This window comes from Triticum urartu, chromosome 2A, assembly GCF_056163025.1.
Source record: "Triticum urartu cultivar PI428250 chromosome 2A, HENAU_Tu73, whole genome shotgun sequence".
NCBI classification, from domain to species: Eukaryota; Viridiplantae; Streptophyta; class Magnoliopsida; order Poales; family Poaceae; genus Triticum; species Triticum urartu.
The window spans coordinates 565,332,683-565,356,596 of record NC_141874.1 but is presented as its reverse complement, the minus strand read 5'-3'; the positions used below and the strand labels follow the sequence as shown (position 1 = coordinate 565,356,596).

General features: G+C 44.4%; 1 protein-coding gene across 1 annotated transcript; it reads right to left on the bottom strand.

The window, feature by feature from the left end:
* Positions 1-18,383: 18,383 nt before the first annotated feature.
* Positions 18,384-23,462, bottom strand: PUX1 (plant UBX domain-containing protein 1). The gene is made up of 8 exons (XM_048702063.2): positions 23,207-23,462; positions 21,774-21,876; positions 21,614-21,682; positions 21,413-21,486; positions 20,588-20,717; positions 19,798-19,902; positions 19,270-19,486; positions 18,384-18,794 (listed from the first exon to the last, which is right to left on the bottom strand). Exons 1-8 carry the CDS (start codon positions 23,357-23,359, stop codon positions 18,791-18,793), a joined length of 855 nt encoding a protein of 284 aa, XP_048558020.1. The 5' UTR covers positions 23,360-23,462; the 3' UTR covers positions 18,384-18,790.
* Between the last annotated feature and the right edge of the window lie 452 nt (positions 23,463-23,914).

The following is a 23,914-nucleotide window of genomic DNA, read 5'->3' as shown; positions in this document are numbered from 1 at the left end:
TGTCCCAGTGAGGAAAGGATGATGGAGACTATGATTCCCCCACAAGTCGGGATGAGACTCCGGACGAAAAAAAAAGAGGCCAAAAGAAAAAAAAAGGCCCAAATAAAAAAATGAAATGAGAGAAAAAGAGAGAAGGGACAATGTTACTATCCTTTTTCCACACTTGTGCTTCAAAGTAGCACCATGATCTTCATGATAGAGAGTCTCTTATGTTGTCACTTTTACTAGTGGGAATTTTACATTATAGAACTTGGCTTGTATATTCCAATGATGGGCTTCCTCAAATTGCCCTAGGTCTTCGTGAGCAAGCAAGTTGGATGCACACCCACTTAGTTTCTTTTGTTGAGCTTTCATACACTTGTAGCTCTGGTGCATCTGTTGCATGGCAATCCCTACTCACTCACATTGATATCTATTGATGGGCATCTCCATAGCCCGTTGATACGCCTAGTTGATGTGAGACTATCTTCTCCTTTTTTGTCTTCTCCACAACCACCATTCTATTCCACCATAGTGATATATCCATGGCTCACGCTCATATATTGCGTGAAGATTGAAAAAGTTTGAGAACATCAAAAGTATGAAACAATTTCTTGGCTTGTCATCGGGGTTGTGCATGATTTAATACTTTGTGTGATGAAGATAGAGGATAGCCAGACTATATGATTTTGTAGGGATAACTTTCTTTAGCCATGTTACTTTGAGAAGACATGATTTCTTAGTTAGTATACTTGAAGTATTATTATTTCTATGTCAATATTAAACTCTTATCTTGAACCTTTCGGATCTGAACATTCATGCCACAATAAAGAAAAATTACATTGAGAAATATGTTAGGAAGCATTCCACATCAAAAATTCTGTTTTTATCATTTACCTACTCAAGGACGAGCAGGAATTAAGCTTGGGGATGCTTCATACGTCTCCAATGTATCTATAATTTTTGATTGCTCCATGCTATTATATTATCTATTTTGGATGTTAATGGGCTTCTTTACACTTTTATATTATTTTTGGGACTAACCTATTAACCGGAGGCCCAGCCCAAATTGTTGTTTTTTGCCTATTTTAGGGTTTCGCCGAAAAGGAATATCAAACGGAGTCCAAACGGAATGAAACCTTCGGGAGTGTTATTTTTGGAACAAACGTGATCCAGGAGACCTGGAGTGGACGTCAAGAATCGATCGAGGAGGCCACGAGGCAGGGGCGCGCCCACCCCCCTGGGCGCGCCCTCCACCCTCGTGGGCCCCTTGTTGCTCCACCGACCTACCTCTTCCTCCTATATATATCCATATACCCCGCAAACATCCAGGAGCACCACGAAAACCTAATTCCACCACTGCAATCTTCTGTACTCAAGAGATCCCATCTTGCGGCCTTTTCCGGAGCTCCGCCGGAGGGGGCATTGATCACGGAGGGCCTCTACATCAACTCCATGGCCCCTCCGATGATGTGTGAGTAGTTTACTTCAGACCTTCGGGTCCATAGCTAGTAGCTAGGTGGCTTGTTCTCTCTCTTTGGATCTCAATACAAAGTTCTCCTTGATTCTCTTGGAGATCTATTCGATGTAATCTTCTTTTGCGGTGTGTTTGTCGAGATCCGATGAATTGTGGGTTTATGATCAAGTCTATCTATGAACAATATTTGAATCTTCTCTGAATTCTTTTATGCATGATTGGTTTATCTTTGCAGGTCTCTTCGAATTATCAGTTTGGTTTGGCCTACTAGATTGATCTTTCTTGCAATGGGAGAAGTGCTTAGCTTTGGGTTCAATCTTGCGGTGCTCGATCCCAGTGACAGAAAGGGAACCGGCACGTATTGTATTGTTGCCATCGAGGATAAAAAGATGGGGTTTATATCATATTGCATGAGTTTATCCCTCTACATCATGTCATCTTGCTTAAGGCGTTACTCTGTTCTTATGAACTTAATACTCTAGATGCATGTTGGATAGCGGTCGATGTCTATATACATGATGCCTATATACATGATCATGCCTATATATTCTCATAATTATTCGCTTTTCTATCAATTGCTCGACAGTAATTTGTTCACCCACCATAATACTTATGTTATCTTGAGAGAAGCCACTAGTGAAACCTATGGCCCCCGGGTCTATTTTCCATCATACAAGTTTCCAATCTACTTTATTTTGCTATCTTTTATTTTCAATCTATATCATAAAAATACCAAACATATTTATCTTATTATTATCATCTCTATCAGATCTCACTTTTGCAAGTGGCCGTGAAGGGATTGACAACCCCTTTATCGCGTTGGTTGCGAGGTTCTTATTTGTGTGTGTAGGTACGAGGTGACTTGCGCGTGGTCTCCTAATGGATTGATACTTGGTTCTCAAAAACTGAGGGAAATACTTATGCTGCTCTACTGCATCACCCTTTCCTCTTCAAGGGAAAACCAACGCAGTGCTCAAGAGGTAGCACTCGCTAGCTGGTTATGCCATTGATATGAGTAAACATGAGACCTAAATGTTATTGTGAATATGGTTAGTTCATAATCTTTGCTGAAAACTTGAATGCTGGCTTTACATATTTACAACAATGAGAGCAAACAGAGTTTATAAAAGTTTTTCTTTATCACTTTCAGTTTATCAACTGAATTGCTTGAGGACAAGGAAAGGTTTAAGCTTGGGGGAGTTGATACGTCTCTGTCGTATCTACATTTCCAAACACTTTTGCCCTTGTTTTGGGCTCTAACTTGCATGATTTGAATGGAACTAACCCGGACTGATGCTGTTTTCAGCAGAATTGCCATGGTGTTATTTTTGTGCAGAAATAAAAGTTCTCGGACTGACCTGAAAATCAACGGAGATTATTTTTGGAATACATAAAAAATACTGGAAGAAGAATCCACATCAGGGGGCCCACACCCTGTCCACGAGGGTGGGGGCGCGCCTACCCCCCTGGGCGCGCCCCCCTGCCTCATGGGCCCCCTGACGCTCCACCGACGCCCACCTTGACTCCATATATTCACTTTCGAGGAGAAAAAAATCAGAGAGAAGGATTCATCACGTTTTACGATACGGAGCCGCCGCCAAGCTCTAAACTCTCTCGGGAGGGCTGATCTAGAGTCCGTTCGGGGCTCCGGAGAGGGGAATCCGTCGCCATCGTCATCATCAACCTTCCTCCATCATCAATTTCATGATGCTCACCGCCGTGCTGAGTAATTCCATCGTAGGCTTGCTGGACGCTGATGGGTTGGATGAGATTTATCATGTAATCGAGTTAGCTTTGTTAGGGTTTGATCCCTAGTATCCACTATGTTCTGAGATTGATGTTGCTATGACTTTTTCATGCTTAATGCTTGTCACTAGGGCCCGAGTGCCATGATTTCAGATCTGAACCTATTATTTTTTCATAAACATTGTGAGTTCTTGATCCTATCTTGCAAGTCTATAGTCACCTATTATGTGTTATGATCCGTTAACCCCGAAGTGACAATAATCGGGACCATTACCGGTGATGACCGTAGTTTGAGGAGTTCATGTGTTCACTATGTGTTAATGCTTTGGTCCAGTACTCTATTAAAAGGAGGCCTTAATATCCCTTAGTTTCCAATAGGACCCCACTGCCACGGGAGGGTAGGACAAAAGATGTCATGCAAGTTCTTTTCCATAAGCACGTATGCCAATATTCGGAATACATGCCTACATCACATTGATGAACTGGAGCTAGTTCTGTGTCACCCTATGTTATAATTGTTGCATGATCGATCGCATTCGACATAATTCTCCATCACCGATCCAATGCCTACAAGCTTTTCACATATTGTTCTTCGCTTATTTACTTTTCCGTTGCTACTGTTACAATCACTATAAAACCAAAAAATACTTTTGCTACCGTTACCACTATTATCATATTACTTTGCTACTAAACACTTTGCTGCAAATATTAAGTTTCCAGGTGTGGTTGAATTGACAACTCAGCTGCTAATACTTGAGAATATTCTTTGGCTCCCCTTGTGTTGAATCAATAAATTTGGGTTGGATACTCTACCCTCGAAAATTGTTGTGATCCCCTATACTTGTGGGTTATCAAGACTAAGTTTCCGATTAATACAATTCTAGCATGAATAATAAACATTTATCATGATATAAGGAAACATAAATAACAACTTTATTATTGCCTCTAGGGCATATTTCCTTCACTGTGGGGCCCCTGAAAACTAGGAGCCTCCCAATAGGCAATTAGGGTTTCGGTGGAAAGGCGATGCTCGTTCACATCTCGTCGGCAGGGAGCATCAATCTTTGGTCTGGAGATGGCTGCGTCTACGGATCTAAGCGGCAGTTCGTGGGGGCTGCAAACCCCCAGGTCGACGAGGGAACAGATGGAGGAGGCTATCGGTAAGCTGGATCTCACCGAGGAAGAAGCCACCCCTGGTGGTTGATGATCTCGATGAAGGAGTCCCGCAGGAGTGGTCAATCACTGGCAAGGTTCTGCATCAGAAGATCTTTCACATTCAAACTATGGCCAACGCATTGAGGCTGGCATGGGGAAACCCCAGGGGTCTGTCTTTCAGGCCGGTGGGTGAGAACACCTTCATGGCTGATTTTGAGAATCACCGTGATCGTGATCGCTTGCAGGATGGATCGTCGTGGCATGTGAGTCGACATGTAGTAATTTTGGCGGATTTTGATGATAGAATGAGGCCGTTGTAGTTAAAATTTGATAAGCTTCAGTTGTGGGCTAGGGTTCCAAACCTGCCTTTCAACTTGTAGACTGAAAATTGGGGGAAACGGATTGCTAAACAGATAGATGTCAATGCGACATCTGTCCACTTTGATCCTGTGGGGGGATTCTTGAGAACAAGGGTTACGATTGATGTACAAAAACCCTTGCGCCGTTGGATTCTAATTGATTCAGCGAAGAGAAAGTCTCAGGACTTGTATGATATTCAATATGAGCACGTGCTGAACTTTTGTTTCTCGTGTGGTCATCTTGGCCACTCTGATTTGTTTTGTCCTACTCTGGGCACCCGTGATGAGAACGAAGATCTGCCTTTTAATACCAGCTTGTGTGCGCAGGAGGACAGAAAGGTAGCTGCTTCCAGTGATGGCTCGTCTAAGGAGCCACAAAATTCTGCAAACAGTAAGAAAGATGCAGCTTCATCAAACAGCAAATCAGGTGTGAATGAGGAGGTCAACTCCCCAAAGAAGAGAGCTCTATACAAAAGAAAGGGTGGCCCCCAGAATGAAAAAGTTTATCATAGGGTTGAAACATTAGTTCTGCCAAGTACTGGAAATCTGACAATCACAGGTGGTAATCCTACTAATATGGTGGTGTTCACAGCTCAGAAATCCGATGATTCAGCTGGTGTAGAGGGAGATGGGGGAAAAGACACTGGACTCATGGAGCCTGATCCAAAGAAGAATAAGCCCACCCCTCCCACATCCTTTGAAAATTCGGCAGCGGCTGCTGATCAGCCCTACCAGGAGCCATGAAATGCCTGAGTTGGAACTGCCTAAGGCTTGGGAACCCCGAGGCAGTTTGAGAGCTTCGGAAATTAATGAAGAAAGAAGGGCCTGCTTTGCTCTTTGTTTCAGAGAGGAAGATCAGAGCTAAGAGGGTGGATATTTTGCAACATAGTCTGGGTTTTGCGGGATTTTTTGCGGTGGATAGTGCGGGTTTAAGTGGTGGAATTGGCCTGTTTTGGTCAAGTGATGTAATAGTCGAGCTAAAGAGTTATAGTTCTGGACATATTGATGTCATGGTCCGGGAAGCAGATTTGTCTACTCCGGAATGGAGGTTTACGGGGTTTTATGGAGCCCCAAGGACTGAAGATCGTCACCGTAGCTGGCGATGCTTGATAATGATGCATGCAATACCGCACTATGTATGGTTGGATGTGCCTCGGAGATTTCAACAAGACTATGTATGGTACGGAACATTATAGCAGGGCTGTGAGATCGGAGATGCAAATGCTAGCTTTTCGAGAAGCTTTGGAAGATTGTTCCTTGCATGACCTAGGGTTCTCAGGGGTACCATTTATGTGGGATAATAAACAAGGGGCTCTATGAATGTTAAAGCCTGCCTCGATAGAGGTGTAGCAAATGAAGCTTTCCTCCAGAGATTCAATCTGGTGCGTGTTCTTCATATTAGCACGGTGGAATCAGATCACTGCTTTGTTTTGGTTGAAACTCAATTTGCTCAATCATCGCGGAGACCAAAACTATTTTGGTATGAGGATGTATGGCAGTCCCATGCAGAGTATGACAATTTTGTTGCTGAGGCGTGGAGAAGGAATCATCCTGGGCAGGGCCTTGCAGGAATACAAGACACTCTACATAAGCTCCAAAGTGAGTTAGGAGCATGGGGTGCTAAGGAGTTTGGGTGCCTTGCCAAGAAGGTGAAGAAGTTACAGTCCAAGCTCGAGATATTGAGAAAACAATCTATTGCCACAGGCCCATCGGATGAAGAGAAAGCCACAGTGCTGAAACTTCACGAAGCATTGAGGCAAGAGGAGGTATGGATGAGACAACGTTCCCGAGTGCCGTGGCTGCTGAAAGGTGACCGCAACACAGCTTATTATCATGCACAAGCGGTGCAGCGAAAACGTTTGAATAGAATTGCCAATCTTCATCATGCTAATGGTTCTTTTTGTGCATCTGAAGCCAAAGATATGGCGGAAGTGCAGTCATTCTATCAAAATTTATATTCCTCTCAAGTTTATAATGATATGAGTGATCTGCTGCAGTACGTTCCTGAGCGTGTTACGGGGGAAATGAATATGTTGCTGGATAAACCCTATGAACCCAAGGAGGTCCGTGCTGCCCTTTTCCAGATGTCACCTTCGAAGGTTTCGGGATTCGATGGTTTTACCGTGGGCTTTTTCCAAAGGCATTGGAATATTATTCAAGGAGATCTAGTACCCGCAATTCTAGGTTTTCTTAATGGGGGCGAGTTACCTTCGGGGTTCAATGATACTTCGATTACACTTATACCAAAGGTACGGAACCCTCAGTGCATTGCTCAGTACCGACCCATATCTTTATGCCCGGTTCCCTATAAGATTGGGGCTAAGACGATCACTAATCGCTTGAAAGAGCTAATGGACATTGTGGTTGGCAAGGAGCAAAGTGCTTTTGTCCCCGGCAGGTTGATCACTGATAATGTTGTGGTGGCTTTTGAGAGTGTCCGCACAAGGAGACGGAGGAAGAAGTATTCTTGTGCTGTCAAGTTAGACATGATGAAGGCCTATGATCGAGTCGAATGGCATTACTTAGAGGCAATTATGACTAAGCTTGGGTTTAGCGGCAACTTTGTGAACTTAATAATGAAGTGTGTTTCTTCGGCCAAGTTTACAGTCAGAGTTAACGGGGAACTTTTGTCGTTTTTTACACCATCTTGTGGTTTGCGTCAAGGAGATCATGTATCACCTTTTCTCTTCCTATTATGTGCAGAAGGCCTTCCTTCACTGTTGAATTCATATGGTTCCCCTTATATTTATAGAGGCATCCGCGACTTTTGCAAAAAAAAACCTCGGGGACTCCCGCGATCACCCAGGCGATCTGGCGGCGACGGAGTTCGAGCATGTGTAGATGGCGGCCTCGGCGCCGACGCCGGCGGACCCGCTGGAAAAGGGGTCTATCTCTCCTGAAGTCGGCCTCGTGGGGGGCCTCTTCAGCGGCCAAGAGTGGTAGGAGTTTTGGCGGAGATCAAGGCAAATAATCCGGTGGGCGAAGAATCCCCAACGGTGCCTCAAGCAATCAAGGAGAAGAATGGAGAATTTGTTCTGCAATTTGGAAGGTGTGATCCCCTCTGATCTATATGGGGTAGAATCGATCGGGACAGAAGGCGCCATAACTTCCACGGATTCAGTGGTCTGTGATTTGGAGGAAAATATGGGTTTAGGGGAGGATGTGTCTTTGTTACCTAATGTTCTGGTGATTTCTTCCCCTGGATTGGAAAGTAGTGAGCGAAATTAGGGGGTCGTCCATATCATCAATTCTATCTATGGAAGCTGCAAAATTATGGTGAATTTCTTGTGCGGTTTTTATTTCTTTTGTTGACAGCAGAGAGATTAACGCTGCATTTGTTTGGAAAGGGCAAAATTATGGTCTTTCTTATCTCATTAAGGCTAGCCATTATTCCCTATTGGGCATAAGGGCTGGGCGTAGAGGGTGCTATATTTGTGGGATTTGGGGGAGACTCTGTTCGTCTCAAAGTTCTTCCAATTTCTACTCTCTGCCACCTGTACTTTTCTCGCTCTGTTGGGGCTCAGCATTGAGCGGCATGGCAAACAAGGGTTAGGAGATGGGGAGGCGGGAAGCGGCGGAACTGACTAGGGATGCGAACCCAAGCGGAGTGACGGCGTCGGCTGGGGGGTGCGCTCACCGCCAGCACTCTTGGGCGCCGGAGCTTCTGTGCTTCCGGGCACTCCTGACCGTGGAGGGAAGTCGGCGTCGAGGCACCACAGAGGCGAGGGTCTCCCTCTCATCATCGACATGGAGGCGGCGCACAAGGCCGTCAGCGGCCACCTCATGGTCGGACGCCTCTTGTCCCCTTTCCAAGCAAATCTGTGCGCCATCATCGATGAGCTTTGGGCCACGGCATGGAAGCACCAAGGAGTGGTCACTGTACAAGAGGTGGACTCCGATGACGGAAGGTTTATCCTCAACCTTGCCAACGAGGGTGACCGGCGGTTCATGCTAAAGGCACAGCCGTGGCACTATAAGCGGGACGGTGTTGTCTTTGCTGAGTTCGACGACAAGGGCGACCCAGCCGAGGTTGACCTTTGGAGTAATGGCCATTTGGGCCCAGGTACGCGACCTCCCTTTTGAGCTAAAGACTGAGAGCATGGGTTGGACTCTTGGGGATCAATTAGGGGAGGTGCTTGAGGTGTCACACCGCAACCATGTCATTGTTGAAAAATTCTTGCGGGTCCGGGTGGAAGTTTTATTGCATGAACCTCTAAAGAGTACAGTCGAGTTTACTCCTTTGGGTAGTTCAAAGATAGTCAAATATTATGTAAGATATGAAAAATTACCTCTGTACTACGAGTGTTGTGGGATTGTAGGTCATACATCCGAGAGATTTTGTAACATCCCAAGTGATAAGAGAGTAGCTAGCTATCCTAAAAATCTTAGCATAGAAGCCTACTGGAAAGGCCAAGGTGCAAGTAAAAGAGCTCTTATGTTTGGGGGCTCATCGCGTGGTGAGAAGGCCCCGATCACCGGTATCGACATCAACAAGGCTGCGAAGACGATGGACGTCGTCAAGGTGGCCTCGGCCGTGAGCGGTCTCACGGTCTCCGAAAAGGAGGTTGTTGATCCCGCAAAATCGGCAGTCATGGCCATCTTCACGCCCGGCCGGGAGGGCAGGGATGCTAGGGCTCCCTCATCAGTGCTCTTGGGTGTTGCTACTAGTCAGGTGAACCAGGCAAGGGCGCCCTCTACTCCAGCCAACCTTGGCCAGGAGGGCCAGGGGCTGGCAATGCACACGGCTTCGCATGGCCAGAAGGGCCATGCAACAGAGCGGATGGACAGTACTAATGCCCCATGGGTGAATGTTGTTGCTGCTGCTGGGAACCACTATGTTGTATAGAAGAATCAAGAGAAGACCCTGGCCGGCTGGCCCAAATTTTATTCTGCATGTGCTCCGGCCGCTAGTGAACAACCCATCATAGCGGCTGAGTTTCAGAAAGAGTAGCTGTTGTTCCAGCCAGGCGTCCTGGAAGCTCTTTCGGGAGCTGTCGCAGCCCTCCTTGCTGCCTCATCCAAGGCGGACCAATCAGATGATATTTGTTTTACTTTCAACGCTGCAAAAACTAGTATGCGGGGTCACCAAAAGAGGAAGGGAAAAAAGAAAAGAGTGTAGGAGTGGCCGTGGGAGCTGAGGAGGCCCGCAAAAAACCATAGGGGAAAAGAGGAGACACGCAGTAGACAAACGTCGTACGGGTAGTGATATAGAATTCTCTTTTGAGAAACACATGGATAGTTATGACCACATACTATATGGCGACATGGATGTAACAGACGTTTCCTCCAAGCGTGTGTGTGTACGGGTAGGGTGGAGAAAGTTAAGAATGCGAAGGGTGTGATCACATATGTAGTGAAGGAGACAGATGAGAAGGAGGAGGACTTTGAGCAGAAGGAGAGGGAATCGGTTGGGGAAGAAAAGGAAAATGTTGGCGCTTCGGCGCCTCTGAGGAGGAGGACCGCCGAGCCAAATGAAAATCATAAGTTGGAACTGTCGTGGTATCCTCTCCTCCATGGTAGTTCGTGAGCTCTTGGATCTACAAGAGCGAACCAAGGCAGAGTTAATTTTTCTTTCTGAATCTCATTTGAATAAATGTAAAGCCGATGAGCTATGTCGTGTTTTAAATTTTGATTCGATGTTTGTAGTGGAGAGTGATGGTCGGGCCGGTGGCCTCGTTTTGTTTTATCATAAGATGAATAAAGTCGTTTTGAACTATGTGTCGAATAATTTTATTGATGTGCTTTTTATCAGTGAGAATGTAGTACAATGGCGATTACAGGTTTCTATGGACATCCAAGTTGGAGTGAGCGTACACATTCTTGGGATGATATCCGTGATTTTGGGAGATTATAATGAGATTTTACTTTCTTCAGAAAAGGAAGGGGGTGGTGCGAGGCCTAATGCTATGATGAGGGACTTTCGTAATTGTTTGGGAGAATGCGGTCTGGAAGACATGGGCTGTATTGGTGATCTGTTTACTTGGAGGAGAGGCGAAATTAGGGGAAAGACTTGATCGCGGGGTCTGTAATGTGGAGTGGGCAAACAAATTTCCTCGGGCTGCAATTGTAAATGAAGAACATATACACTCTGATCATCGGCCTCTCATCCTCGATACGGAATATTACGACAGAAATATTTTTGAACAACCAAAGAGACGAATAAAACAGTTTGAAGCTCGATGGCTGAAAGAAGAGACAGTTGGGGAAATAGTACGTACAGCCTGGGATAAAGCGAAGATGTTAGGTATTGGACCGTCCCTCGCTGATCGTACTAGGGCGGTGCATATGGATTTGCATACTTGGGACCGTGATACGCTGAGGGGACCGAAAAGAAGAATTAATAAACTCAGAAAAGAGTTAGAGAAGTTAAAAAGAGGACCGATCAACACGGAGTCTCAAGCACGACAGAAGGAGATTCTAGTCCTTGTCAAAAATCTACTAGAGCAAGAGGAGATCTACTGGGTACAACGGGGCCATGCAAACTGGCTATTACATGGCGATTGTAATACCTCCTTTTTTCACAATGCGGCAATGGCTAGAAAAAAGAGAAATCAGATAAAAAAATTGCTTGATGAAAACGGTGTCTGGGTGCAAGATAAGGAGATGAAGAACCATATTATGGGATACTTCACAAGACTCTTCACCTCGGAAGTTAATCAACCTGACCCGGGGGTCCTATCTCTTGTCAAAAGGAAAGTAACAGATGAAATGAATAATGCTCTTCTAGCCCCTTATACGGCCGAGGAGGTTCGGAAGGCCCTTTTTGATATTGGAGATTTAAAAGCACTGGGTCCGGATGGGTTGCATGCTATTTTTTATAAAAGATTTTGGCCCTTGTTAGGGGATGACCTAATAGAAGAGGTACTCCGGGCGGTGAATACTTGTACTATTCCTGATGGTTGGAATGAGACTACAATTGTAATGATCCCAAAGATTAATTCTCCCGAAAAGGTAACTCAATTTCGACCAATTAGTCTGTGTAATGTCGTGTATAAGGTAATCTCAAAAATGATCGCAGCTTGTTTGAAGATAATACTTTCAGACATTATCAGCACAACTCGGAGTGTGTTTGTGCCAGGACGGATGATTACAGATAATATATTAGTGGCATATGAATGCTTCCATACTATTAAGAAAAAAAGGAATGGTAAATAGGGTCTGTGTGCTATTAAACTGGATATGCACAAAGCTTATGACCGAGTAGAGTGGCCTTTCCTCAAGGAGATTATGCTCAGATTGGGATTTCAAGAAAACTGGGTAAACTTGATTATGCAATGTGTAACCTCAGTGGAGTACCGGGTCCGGTTTAATACAGAAGAAACTGAGAGTTTTAAACCTACTAGAGGATTAAGGCAGGAAGACCCTCTATCTCCATACTTATTCTTATTATGTACGAAGGGGCTGACCGCTCTATTAGCGAATGCAGAGGAGAATGGGAACATCTCCGGAATAAAGGTTAGCAGGGATGCACCACCGATTTCAAACCTTCTCTTTGCAGATGATTCGCTGATCCTTATGAAAGCAAATGTTATGAACACGGAGGTGTTGAAATCGGTTTTAAACTCCTATTGTGCAGCCTCGGGGCAGATGGTGAGTGTTGAGAAGTCTAGTATATTCTTCAGTCCCAATACCAAGGTAGAAGACAAGGCGCAAATCTGTACAATTTTGAATATTATGACCGAAGCACTTAACGATAAGTATTTAGGTTTGCCTGCAAATGTGGGTATGGACAAAAGTGATTGTTTCCAATTCCTTATTGATAGAATTGTTATGAAAATCAGTGGATGGAAAGAAAAATTGCTATCTGCGGGTGGGAAGGAAATTTTGCTCAAATTTGTTGTACAAGCTATCCCGGCTTATGCCATGTCCGTCTTTAAAATTCCTAAAAAAACATGTAAGGGAATCATTGACGCGATGTCGCAATTTTGGTGGGGTGACGAGGACAACCAGAAGAGAATGCATTGGATGGCGTGGTGGAAGATGTGCGTCCCAAAAGACCAAGGAGGTATGGGGTTCCGAGATATCCACTGTTTTAATCTGGCATTGTTAGCCAAACAAGCATGGCATCTACTTGATAATCCTGAGTCTTTATGTGCTACGATCTTGAGAGCTAAATATTTTCCGGACGGCAATTTAATGAGTGCAAATCTAAAAAGGGGCTCCTCTTTTACTTGGCAAAGTATCATGGCGGGAGTGAACTGTCTGAAAAACGGTTATATCTGGCGAGTTGGAAATGGACATAATATTGATATATAGAGAGATGCATGGATTCCTAATTGTGTGAGTAGGAAAATTATTACTCATAGAAGGGGATAAATACTATCAGAAGTCTGTGACCTTATTGACCCAGTCACGGATTCTTGGGATGAAGATTTGGTGAGACAAACGTTATGGCCAATTGATGCTCAAAGGGTATTAGCAATTCCACTTCCCATGCGTAATATGCCTAAATTTATTGCTTGGAGCCATACAAAAAATGGTAAGTTCACTGTTCGATCAGCTTATTTGGAAGAATGGAACCAACAACATGGGAAAAAATTAGAACACGCAAACGGAATGGGTAGAACCAATGTCAACCCTATATGGGGTAAGATTTGGAGACTATCATGCCCAGCAAAAATTAAAATTTTCATATGGCGTACAATGCGTGGTACCCTCCCATGCCGAGTTACACTTGCTAACAGACATATAAAAGTTTCACCGATTTGCCCTTCATGCTCAAATGGACCGGCAGATACAAAACACATCTTGTTTCAGTGTTAGAAGGCAAACGAAGTTTGGGGAAAATTAGGTCTACAAGAGGTGATCCATAAAGCCTGTATTGTTGACCACGCGGGAGAGGCGGTGCTAGAATTCTTACTCCTTATGAAAGATCAAGAATTAAACATTAAGGGATCCAGAATGCACATGAGTTAATAGCTATTACATCTTGGTATCTATGGTGGGATAGACGTCAACTGGTCCATGAAGGAAAGTTACAGGATGCAAATCAAACTTTGATGGGGGCTCGTGCTATAACGGCAAACTATGTCAATGCATACTCCCCTAAGGCAACTCATAAAATAGGGGGACGGGGTATCCCTCCTAGGGGATTTGTGAAGCTGAATGTTGATGCCGCTTTCGATTATGATCTCCTTCAAGGTACAGCTGGTGCGGTCCTGAGAGATGATAAGGGAAGGTTCATTGTTGGAGGAAACTGGAGGATTGACTGGTGTGATAATGTATTAACAGCTGAAGTTCTGGCTCTTAAATTTGGTTTATTCCTAGCACAGAAGGCGGGCCTGCAATCGCCTTGTTGTAAACTCAGATAACATGGAAGTGATCGACATAATGAAAAATGGAGGACACTCGGCGGGAGCGGCAGCTGCAGTTTTTGATTATTGTTACTTTTTGGCTTGCGATTTTCCTAGAGTTAAATTTGAACACTGTAATAGGGAAGCAAATAGAGTGGCCCATGAAATAGCTAGGTTAGCAAAAATTTCTGCCAGTAGGGATTGGTTTGAGGAGCCGATGAAGGATATTGTACCTCTTCTTATGGACAATGTAACAATTATTTCTAATTAATAAAGTTCAAGTTTTATTTCAAAAAAAGATAGAGGCATCCGTGTGTCCTTTCGGGCACCATGGGTGAGCCACTTATTATTTGCCGATGATAACCTTATCTTCATCAATGCAACACAAGAGAGCGTGGTTCGGCTGAATGAAATCTTGATGATATATGCTTCATGCTCTGGCCAGGCTGTCAATAGAGATAAAAGTTTAGTTTTCTTTTCGCCAAACACTCCAACTGATAGAAGGCATGAGATGAAAACTCCGTTGGGCATTCAAGTGGAGACGTTCAGTGAGCGGTATCTTGGACTCCCAACTACTGTAGGGAGGATTACTAGTGGTACTTTTGATCACATTGGCGAGAGATCGCGGAGTAAAATGAATGGTTGGGCTGAGAGACTCATTGCTTGTGCTGGGAGAGAATCACTTATCAAGTCAGTTATTCAAGCAATCCAAATGTTCAGTATGAGTTGCTTCCTTTTAACGAAAAAGGTATGCAAAAGTCTGACGGCCAGTATGGCAAAGTTTTGGTGGAGTGGATCCCTGGATCCTTGCTCTCTTCATTGGGTGGCGTGGGACAAACTCGCTTCTCTGAAAGCTCGCGGTGGAATGGGTTTTCATGACTTGAAGCTTTTCAACTTGGCGCTGCTTGGCAAACATGGGTGGAGGTTTATTACTAACCCAGGGTCGCTTTGTGCCCGGGTCATGAAGGGTCGTTATTTTCCTGATAGTGAATTCATGGAGGCTACGGTGCCAAAGACTTCCTCTGCCATATGGCGAGCGATAGTGGTAGGCAGGGCGGCGCTCCAAGCTGGTCTGATCAAGAGGGTGGGAGACGGGACTACAATCTCAATTTGGCATGATAGATGGATTCTAGGTCTCGCTACATTGTCGCCCATGGTGGTACCGGGTGGGACTACTCTTGAGACAGTTGATTAACTCATTGACCCGGGGAACTGGACGTGGCGTCGGGACCTGATCAGGGACGTGTTTAAATCCCCCGATGTCGATGCTATACTGAATATCTCACTACGGGCGGGTGGTGGTGATGATTTTCTTGCTTGGGCCCATGAAAGAAGTGGCATCTATTCTGTAAAATCGGTGTACCGTGCTCTTGTGACTCAGAAGGAGCTTGTAGCTCTAGAGGAAGGGACAGTTACCGGATCCTCACAGACAAAAGAACAGATGTGGAAGTCGCTATGGAAGCTCAAGGTGTTGCCGAAGGTTCGTGTTTTCTGGTGGAGAGTGGTGCGTGGAATTCTTCCAGATGAATGTACCTTGTGGCGTCGTCATATAAAGGTAATCAGCAGATGTAATGTCTGTAATGCAATGGATGAGGATCTTATGCATGCCTTGGTGCATTGCTCCCATGCCAAGTTGTTCTGGGAACAAGCCTTTGCACTGTTTGATCTTCGAAGGCCACGCTTGCACCTTGGTACATGGTCCCGTGACATTATATCGGATTCGTTCATTGGGGAGACTATGGCGCTGCGTGATGGAGTTATCTTTGCTAATCTACGTGGTTTTTCTCATGTGATCATGGAAACAGACTGCCTGAAGATTGTTAACCTCTGGGACACTCGCCACAATAGCCTTTCTATTGTGGCACCTTTACTTTTAGAAATTGGAGAGCTAGCTTTCTCTTTTTCTTCTTTTGATATTCAACATGTAAGCAGATCAGCCAATGTACCGGCCCACCTTTATACTAAACATGCATGCGATGGTCATCGAAAGTTGGACTGAATCTAGACCCTCTTTCCTACTCACCAGCCTTATGGCTGATGATACTATGAGCTCTTTCGTTGAATAAAGCTCTCAAATTGGAACGCAAAAAACATAATGTGATACAACACATGACACGGATGCGATACGGCAATAGGCGTGAAGATGATTCCCAAGCGTTTCATGTACTGTTTGAAGTTTTAGCTTCTTGTACCACAAAAAGAAAAGACATTTCTTATGAGGTAGGTAGATAATGTGGAGCTGTTATCATCTCTCGTACGGAAATAGACCCTCATGCTGAAATTTGCATTGCGCTTGAGCCGAGCGGTAGCTTTCCGATCGGATTGCTCCTACGAACTGCGGCGATCAGATGAGGGGTTACTTGCTTGTCATCCGCTTGGATGATGGGACGACGTAACCACTGGCGACACGTGCGATGCGTTTTCCCACTTCACAAAGAAAACCATTCCATCACATTTTCAACCAGATCTGTGCACCAGCATCGCGATACGGATCGTCGTAGCGCGACGACGTCTGTCAAGTTGCTGCAAATAAAAGAGCCCGCTGCGGTTGTGGACGGGGCAGATGAGATCGAAAATACATGCATAGCGAGGTCCGCACGGGTCACGTGTGTACTTGAACTGAAATGAAATATAATCTCTTTTCTCGGTCAGACGTATGCGTCCTCGATCAAGGCCATAGAATAGAAGGATCCGATCTGCGTTTGGCTTGAGAGAGAAGCACGGTACTGGTCTGTCTCGTTGTCTAGGCAGGGCCAACAAATAATGGGTCGCACTCGCACATGCTCCCCTCATCCAGTGGGCCAATGGGGGGACACGTGGCTATTTTGTCCCTTTGTGAAGCATCAACCGCAGATCATTCGGCACTGCAGCAGTATGTTGCTCTCTGCTGTGGAATTAGTCGGTTCCTCTCCTTGATATAGCTGTGAATGAATTAGGAAAAGTGGGTAGATTTGTTTTTAGCTCTAGTCCAAAAAGCGTCGTGGAGTTTGCCGACGAGGTCGATGTCAGGTGGAAATCCGGTACGTGGAGGCGGCCCACGCGTTTGACTAGGACCGGGTAAAGGGAAAGCCACGGAGCGGTCTGTCTGGCGGCTATCTTCGTACTCCTCCAACCAACCCCCCTGCAAACAGGGAGGCCAGCTTTTGTTTCTTTTCATTTCATACTCGAGAAAGAGAAATAGCAAAGCCGTGGAGTCAGCGCCGGTCCAAGGTTCAGACACCGTCTCCACACGATTTTCTTCTCTCTGTGCGTCATCTCGCAGTCAGCTCCGAGATGGGTTACAGCATGAGGTCCATGTCGTGACCTTTTACTTTCGGAAAAACATTTGTTTCGGGGTCATGGTCAAGAATGCCTGCTCGAGAGCTCAACGAGGGTCACGACTGGGACGCAGCTTCGGTGTCTTAAAAGGCACCTGCCTTTAGGTCACTGACATATGAGCCAGTCACCTGTTGGGCCCACATGTCATAGACACAAAGGTAGGTGCCTTAAGGCACCGAAGCATCGTCCCTAAGACTGAGACCTTTTTACGTTCGTTAGCCAACTAAGAGCAATTCCAACCGGACGATTCATTTCGTCCGACCATGTTTGTTTGGATCTGCGCGGACAAAAACGATTGCCCACCGCAGCGGACACGGGAGAGCTGCGGGACGAGACGCGGCCAAAAACTAGCGGGCAAGGCAGTGCGGTAGTTTGACCGAATAACAACGCGGACATATCTAAAATGCGTCCAGCCCCGTTGAACGCACCGGCTGACCCAAATCAAAAAAGCAAACACAGACGGGTGGACAGGCGACCCAAATGGATAAAAAGGGACAAAATCTGCGTCTGTTTGGGTTGCTGAGATGGAGTTGCTTTAACCACATGTAAGCTGCAAGTCAACGGAGATGAACCAGCCACATCACATGTGTATCAGGTCGGATCGCTCCAACCTCAACAAAACGTATCTGTTTCTTTCGATGCTCACTCCAGCAAATAACCATGCAGAGAGAGAATAGAAATGCAAATTGAGCAGAAGCATCCAGCGACAGGGACATTGGCAAAGCAGCCACGTGAAGCTTTAGTATAGCAGCCCCGTGTGTCCCTTGGCATCTGTTATTTAGCAAATATACGCCACACAATCTCAGACTAAACTAAGCCTGTGAGGCTGCGATTATTTAGACCTTCCCGTCAAAAGCATCCACTCAGCACGATCTTGCAGCCCCACGGCCACTAGCCATTGAAAATGCATGCTGCTTTGCGACTTACCATCGCCGCAACACTCATAATCTTTACTAGTTGCTCACTGAGGGAACATAAAATTTTGCTGCAGAAAAGCAAAACAAAGCCATGACATCATCCCTCGCAAACAAGATAACATAAATGCAAAGTAACTCATGTTAGAAGCCACGATACTTTATTGGTAATTTTCCGGTCAACTCAAGCCATCTTTCTCATGAAGATGCTACTGGATATCATTCATGCAGTAAAGTGTAAACAACACGGGCCCTGTCATTTCCTTCGTTTCTATGGGGCCTTTTACACATATCTGAGAGGTGGGTTAACCAAAACACACCCACAAAGCAGTTTGACACGCCAAATTTACATGCTACCACCACGAACATATGAGATCTAATTCCGATGGTTCGACAACTCCTATGCAACACAGGATGAATTCTCCTACTAGGGCGGCATAGCTGAAGCCGTTGAACCATGAAATCTGATCAATCATGCATTGGGATTGCTGAGAGGCCTAATCAAGTGCTATTGCGCGCTGGTGGTGCACTATTGACGCTCTGATGCTCTCACCTGCAAAAGGTTAGATAGACTGTCATTATCTAGCACAAAACAAAGAATGCTCCAGCAGAAAAAGGTGCAAGCAGGCAACAGAGAATATTCTTGTGGCATATTGTGTCAACACATACGAACCTGCAACTAGCTACTTTCACATATGTGTAATTAGCAAGTAAAATGCTACTCCTACTTGGAGAGCTATGATTCTGCACTAATTTGGTGAGCTCCTAAAACTAGCTCATTGTTCAGTTGTTAATGCTATATCTGGAGAGGATTTTTTTTATTAATGGACTACCATCACAGTTAAGAGTGCTGTTGGGATAGTCCACGAACTATCTCATTCTAAATAAAACTCAACAAAGGGACAAGTCAGCAATGAAATGATGATTTCATTTAATTCAGCACAAAACTCAAGACATGGTCGGTTATTCAACAACAACAGTAACAAAGCTGATCTTTCCTAACACTAAGACACTAGAAGCAACTGTACCTTTTGAACCACTTTGGTTTGGCTGATTTCTTATTTGCTGCTGCTGGTGGTGCAGAATCAGATTGGAATGCATAAGACTGATGAGCTGAATCAGAATTTGTCTTTGAATCATCAGGTTGGTCAGAAGGTTCCGACTCAAGTGACAGTCCATCCAAAGTTCGAATTTCTTCACGGAGATATGGTCCGGATTTTACAGCATCTGTATTTAACTCCGACCCTGCATGCCAAACACACATGAATACCTCTAAAAACATGTTGATATCTGAACCAACAACATTGATTTAACATTAACAAGAATGAATTGCGCTATTCAATGCCCAATGGCAAGCTCATGCATATGCATATGACTAACAAGAGTCAAATGCTGAAATAGAATAGGTAATCATGAACATGTGCCTGTCTTCGAATGCACCAGAAACACAACTTTATATACGTAGAAAATGCATTTTTGTCAAGACACTCAAGCTAAGAAATAAAGATTGCTTATTTCCTCGTCATTGATACTATAGTTTTTAAGATAATACATACCTTCAGGCAGATCATAAGAAAAGAAGACATTAGCTCCAGGAACAAAGCCAATTGTGTAGAAGTCCTGCGAGGTGTCCATTATTCGCTTCTTTGGAGGAACTGTGTCTGTTGTGGAGTCAATAAAAATGATATTAAGATGTTGTAACTGGTACATCTCTAATACACGACTACAGATGATCTATGAAAATCCCAAGTGAAAACTGAAAAGTTCAATGGATGGATACTAGAGGATCCTCAGACTTCTACAAGTTCAAGCAAAGGTAATATGGAATATGGGTTCCAGGACAGATATTGTATCTAAAACATGCAACATCAAGCTGGCAACAATTTGGACACTGGTGATATTCAAATCAAGGGCACAAGAAAATGATAATGTGACCAAGCTTGTCAAAAGACCACACAATCAGAGCACTTTCACATTTGGGTACTTAGGAGCTCAACAAGTCGGTGCTGTAAATAGTTGCATACCAAACTGTTTTTGATTAATTTATAGCACTTCATAACAATCGATTAATAAAAATATGTAAAACCCTTTGCTCAGAGCACTGAAATTTTGTTCACATGATGCTAGACCATCGAACTATTTATAGGGCACTAGTAGTTTTCCTGTTTGTCATGATTGTCAACATATACGTTTGCTACTCATACACAAATGTATTATCATTGGTAACACTGAGCCAATCTTAACCGAACCAGGGTGAAATGAAAGGAACTGGTGAACAGGAAACGAGGAGAGGGAAAATATTACTTGTCAAACTCTACATCATCTGAAAAGAGAAGTGGAACTTACAAAGATAGAATGGCAGGTCTGGTCTAGCAATTACTTTCATGAGAAGATCCACCAGACTATGTACCGTCTCTGATGGATGGAACTCAGCCTCAAGAATGTAACCATCAGGGAATCGAACCCTCGCCACTGCCTACAGTTAAGAAGGTTAGCAACAAAATGGAATTTGCCCTGAAACTAGATTCAGAGAGGGACGAACAAATAAACCAATTAAATGAGGATGACACAGGGAACTTTCTACTACTAAATTAGTAATACTGAATTAATAAGGAAAGGCAAAAGAAGCTACTTTGAAATATAAATACTCCCTCCGTTTCTTTTTAGTCCGAGTATAAGGTTTGGTAAAAGTCAAGTTTTTAAAAGTTTGACTAACTTTGTATTGAAAAATATCATCATTCACAATATGAAATCAATATTGTCAGATGCACCATGAAATGTATTTTCATACTACTATATAGTTTTAGTATTATATATGTTCATATTTTTCGATATAAATTTGGTCAAATTTTGTGTAGTTTGACTTTGACCAAATTTTATACGTGGAGTAAAAAGAAACGGAGGGAGTAATCCAAACTATGTGCATCATTTGAAGTATTTCTTCATAGGATTTCACATGCCAGCAGCTAGACTTTGCAGATATATTTATTCTACGAAACAAATTTTCCCTTAGAACATGTCCGGAGGTACTGTTAATATAAGGCTAGATAAAATCAATAAGCAAAATACAATGAGCTAGAAGATGAAAAGTAGTATTAGTACAAGGGGTATGCCACTCCTACATAATCATAATAATTAAACAGTAGCATAGTGCATCATATTCCTTCCTACCTTTGTTAGCCTTGCTCGTTGAGCAGCAAGTTCTGCTTCCCTTATTTTACGAGTCTTCAGAACTTTCGATTGTTCTGCAAGGTGTCAAATTTTAAACATGGTTACAGTTAAGAAATTAGAAAGCTTGGACAATGCCAAGTAGGATGTTTAAGTAATAAATGTAAATGTTCCCAGACAATATTAAGAGAGTATTTAAGTAACCTGCAAGCCTATTTGAAATCAACTTGTAATAATCACTAGGCTGAAGCTCATAGAAGTCATCGTCTTCCTCTGCATGAATCATGCTTTCATGTCACAATGCAATTACCATAAAGACACATAAATAGAATTGAGTAAAGCAAAAGCAAGTAAAAGGATTTACCCTGATCTGCCTTGGCCAATTTGCTAGTCATTAGCTCAAATGTTGTGCTTGTAAATATCCGGATCTCATGTCCAAGCTCTTGTGACACTGCTTTCAGCTTGTCCTGTGATTTTGAAGAAAATGTAGTTGTTAGACTTCATTTTACGTTTTACTTTTCTATTCATGGAAAATCATAACACAGAGGTTCTGACCAAAGAAGAACAGTCTTTCATGGGCAGATGAATACAAGTGCTACGACTGATTGTTTTACACTTCATATAATTATCAACCTATCGATGATTTGGACACAAAGTATAAACCAACCGCCTGAGCAGAAAAGTCTACAGACTCATGGGTGCTTATTCGAAAAAGGATCAATATGAGAAAAAATACGGCACAAAAATGTATTCGAAATGAAGCCACAGATGTCTTTCTGAAGTTCAAAGACAGCTTTCGATTATATTTGACACCAGAGGGCACACAATTACGAATAATTGAGCATCTATCACAGGGCAAGCAAAAGAGTATTGATGTTGTCAATAACAAGTTGACAGCATGTAGGTTTCAGCCATTACGGTGTTTTGCAGAGCACCTGGCAGCCTCCCTCCAAACTTGTCCCAAGATACAGTACTGCTTTTCTGCCAATCAACCGATAACCATATATGCCTAGCACGACCAAGGCATTGTAAGAACATAAAGAGCTTCACGTAGACGAAGCTACAGATGGCCCCTAAACTTGTCATGGCCATCAATGTTCATACAGACAGAATCTCTCAAATGCAAACCATAGAGGCTACAGCATGCCGCGGTAAAATGTTAATCCTTCAGTTTCAAGTATGTTGCCAGCAATCTCACACAAAGAAACAATAACAGGCACTTCATTTGCTGGGATCTACAAAATCTTTTTGGACCTTAACAGATCTACAGAGCCTATTTCCCCCTTGAAACCTCGTGCTGCCAACAGCAATAAAGACGAACCCTCAATTGAAAGAACCCATGGATTAAAACCTAGGTCAAAGAACTCGTCTTCCGCAAGGCATACATCCAGCCAGGCGGATTCCCCAATCACCCACCATGCGGCTGTACAAGTATGGAATCACTCCTCCATACACAAAGTTGGCAGGTAAAGAAGCATCAAGAACTGCAATCTCTAGCACAACGCACCAATGCCCACGAACCAGCGCACCATCTCGGCGCCCTTTCCAGCCAAGAACGCCCCGCTAAGATGCTAACCCCCGACGCAAAGAATCCGGAAAGAGCGCGCCCACCGCCCGATCCCAGGCGCGAATCCTCGCTTTACGCCGCCCATCCCGCCGCCAAGAACTCCGCCCCCCACCCAAGATCGCGCGGCCTTCACCGTACCCATCCCTCCAAGAACTCCACCCCGCCAAAGAACTCGCCCAAGAAACCCAAGAGACGGAGGCGCGAGAGGGAGGTAGGGAGGGGAGATGTACCGGAACCCGGGGCGGCGCCTGCTGCTCCGGGCGCGTCTCCTCCTCGTCGAGATCCATGGACAGCAGCAGCTCGAGCCCTCCCTCGTCCTCCACCCTTTTCCGGCGCCTGGAGCAGAGGAGGAGAGGGTTTATTTGGGGGTACTCTGCTTCCATCGGGGTCGGACACGGCCTTCGTGGCACCGTCAGGGAACCGGCTTCGTGACGGGGCACCGCGGGGGGGAGGTCAGGTGGGGCCTCGGCTGCAGGTCGGGTCGGGTCTGGTAAAGGTACTGGTGCTGGTGCATGCAGGCGCGTGACCGTAGCCCCTTTTATACTGGTTTGTGTGGCACGGTGGGGGGCGCGGCCGAGTTGCGGAGTCTGACACCCGGGCCCCGGGCGAGTGGTGAATCTTTTCGTGGAAGATATCGTTTTCTTTTTGCCGGATTTTATTGGAAGATATGTGGGGGCCACAAAGAAGTGGCCCTGGGTCCTGTTTGGAACGCGGGTAAAATATATTATATGAATGGTGTAAAACATCGGAGCGAGAAAGGAAAGTATAGGTAAATCATAGAAATGGAAACTATTGAATAATATTCAATTGCTGGTGTGCTGGAAGTGAGGGTTTTTTAATTTAAATTAAAGAGGAAAAAACCTATGTTGATCGTTTCATTTGTAGGGTTAGATTTTTTTGGATTTTTTCTCTTAGGATTCATTTGCGTTTAAGTATAG

What these genes read in the sequence shown, in the direction of transcription:
- PUX1 (XM_048702063.2), bottom strand. Translation starts at nt 23,359, where the DNA reads ATGGAAGCAGAGTACCCCCAAATAAACCCTCTCCTCCTCTGCTCCAGG. An exon ending in AGGCGCCGCCCCGGGTTCCG is followed by an intron (nt 21,877 to 23,206) that starts GTACATCTCCCC and finishes TCAAAATCACAG; the next exon opens with GACAAGCTGAAAGCAGTGTC. An exon ending in ATTGGCCAAGGCAGATCAGG is followed by an intron (nt 21,683 to 21,773) that starts GTAAATCCTTTT and finishes TGATTCATGCAG; the next exon opens with AGGAAGACGATGACTTCTAT.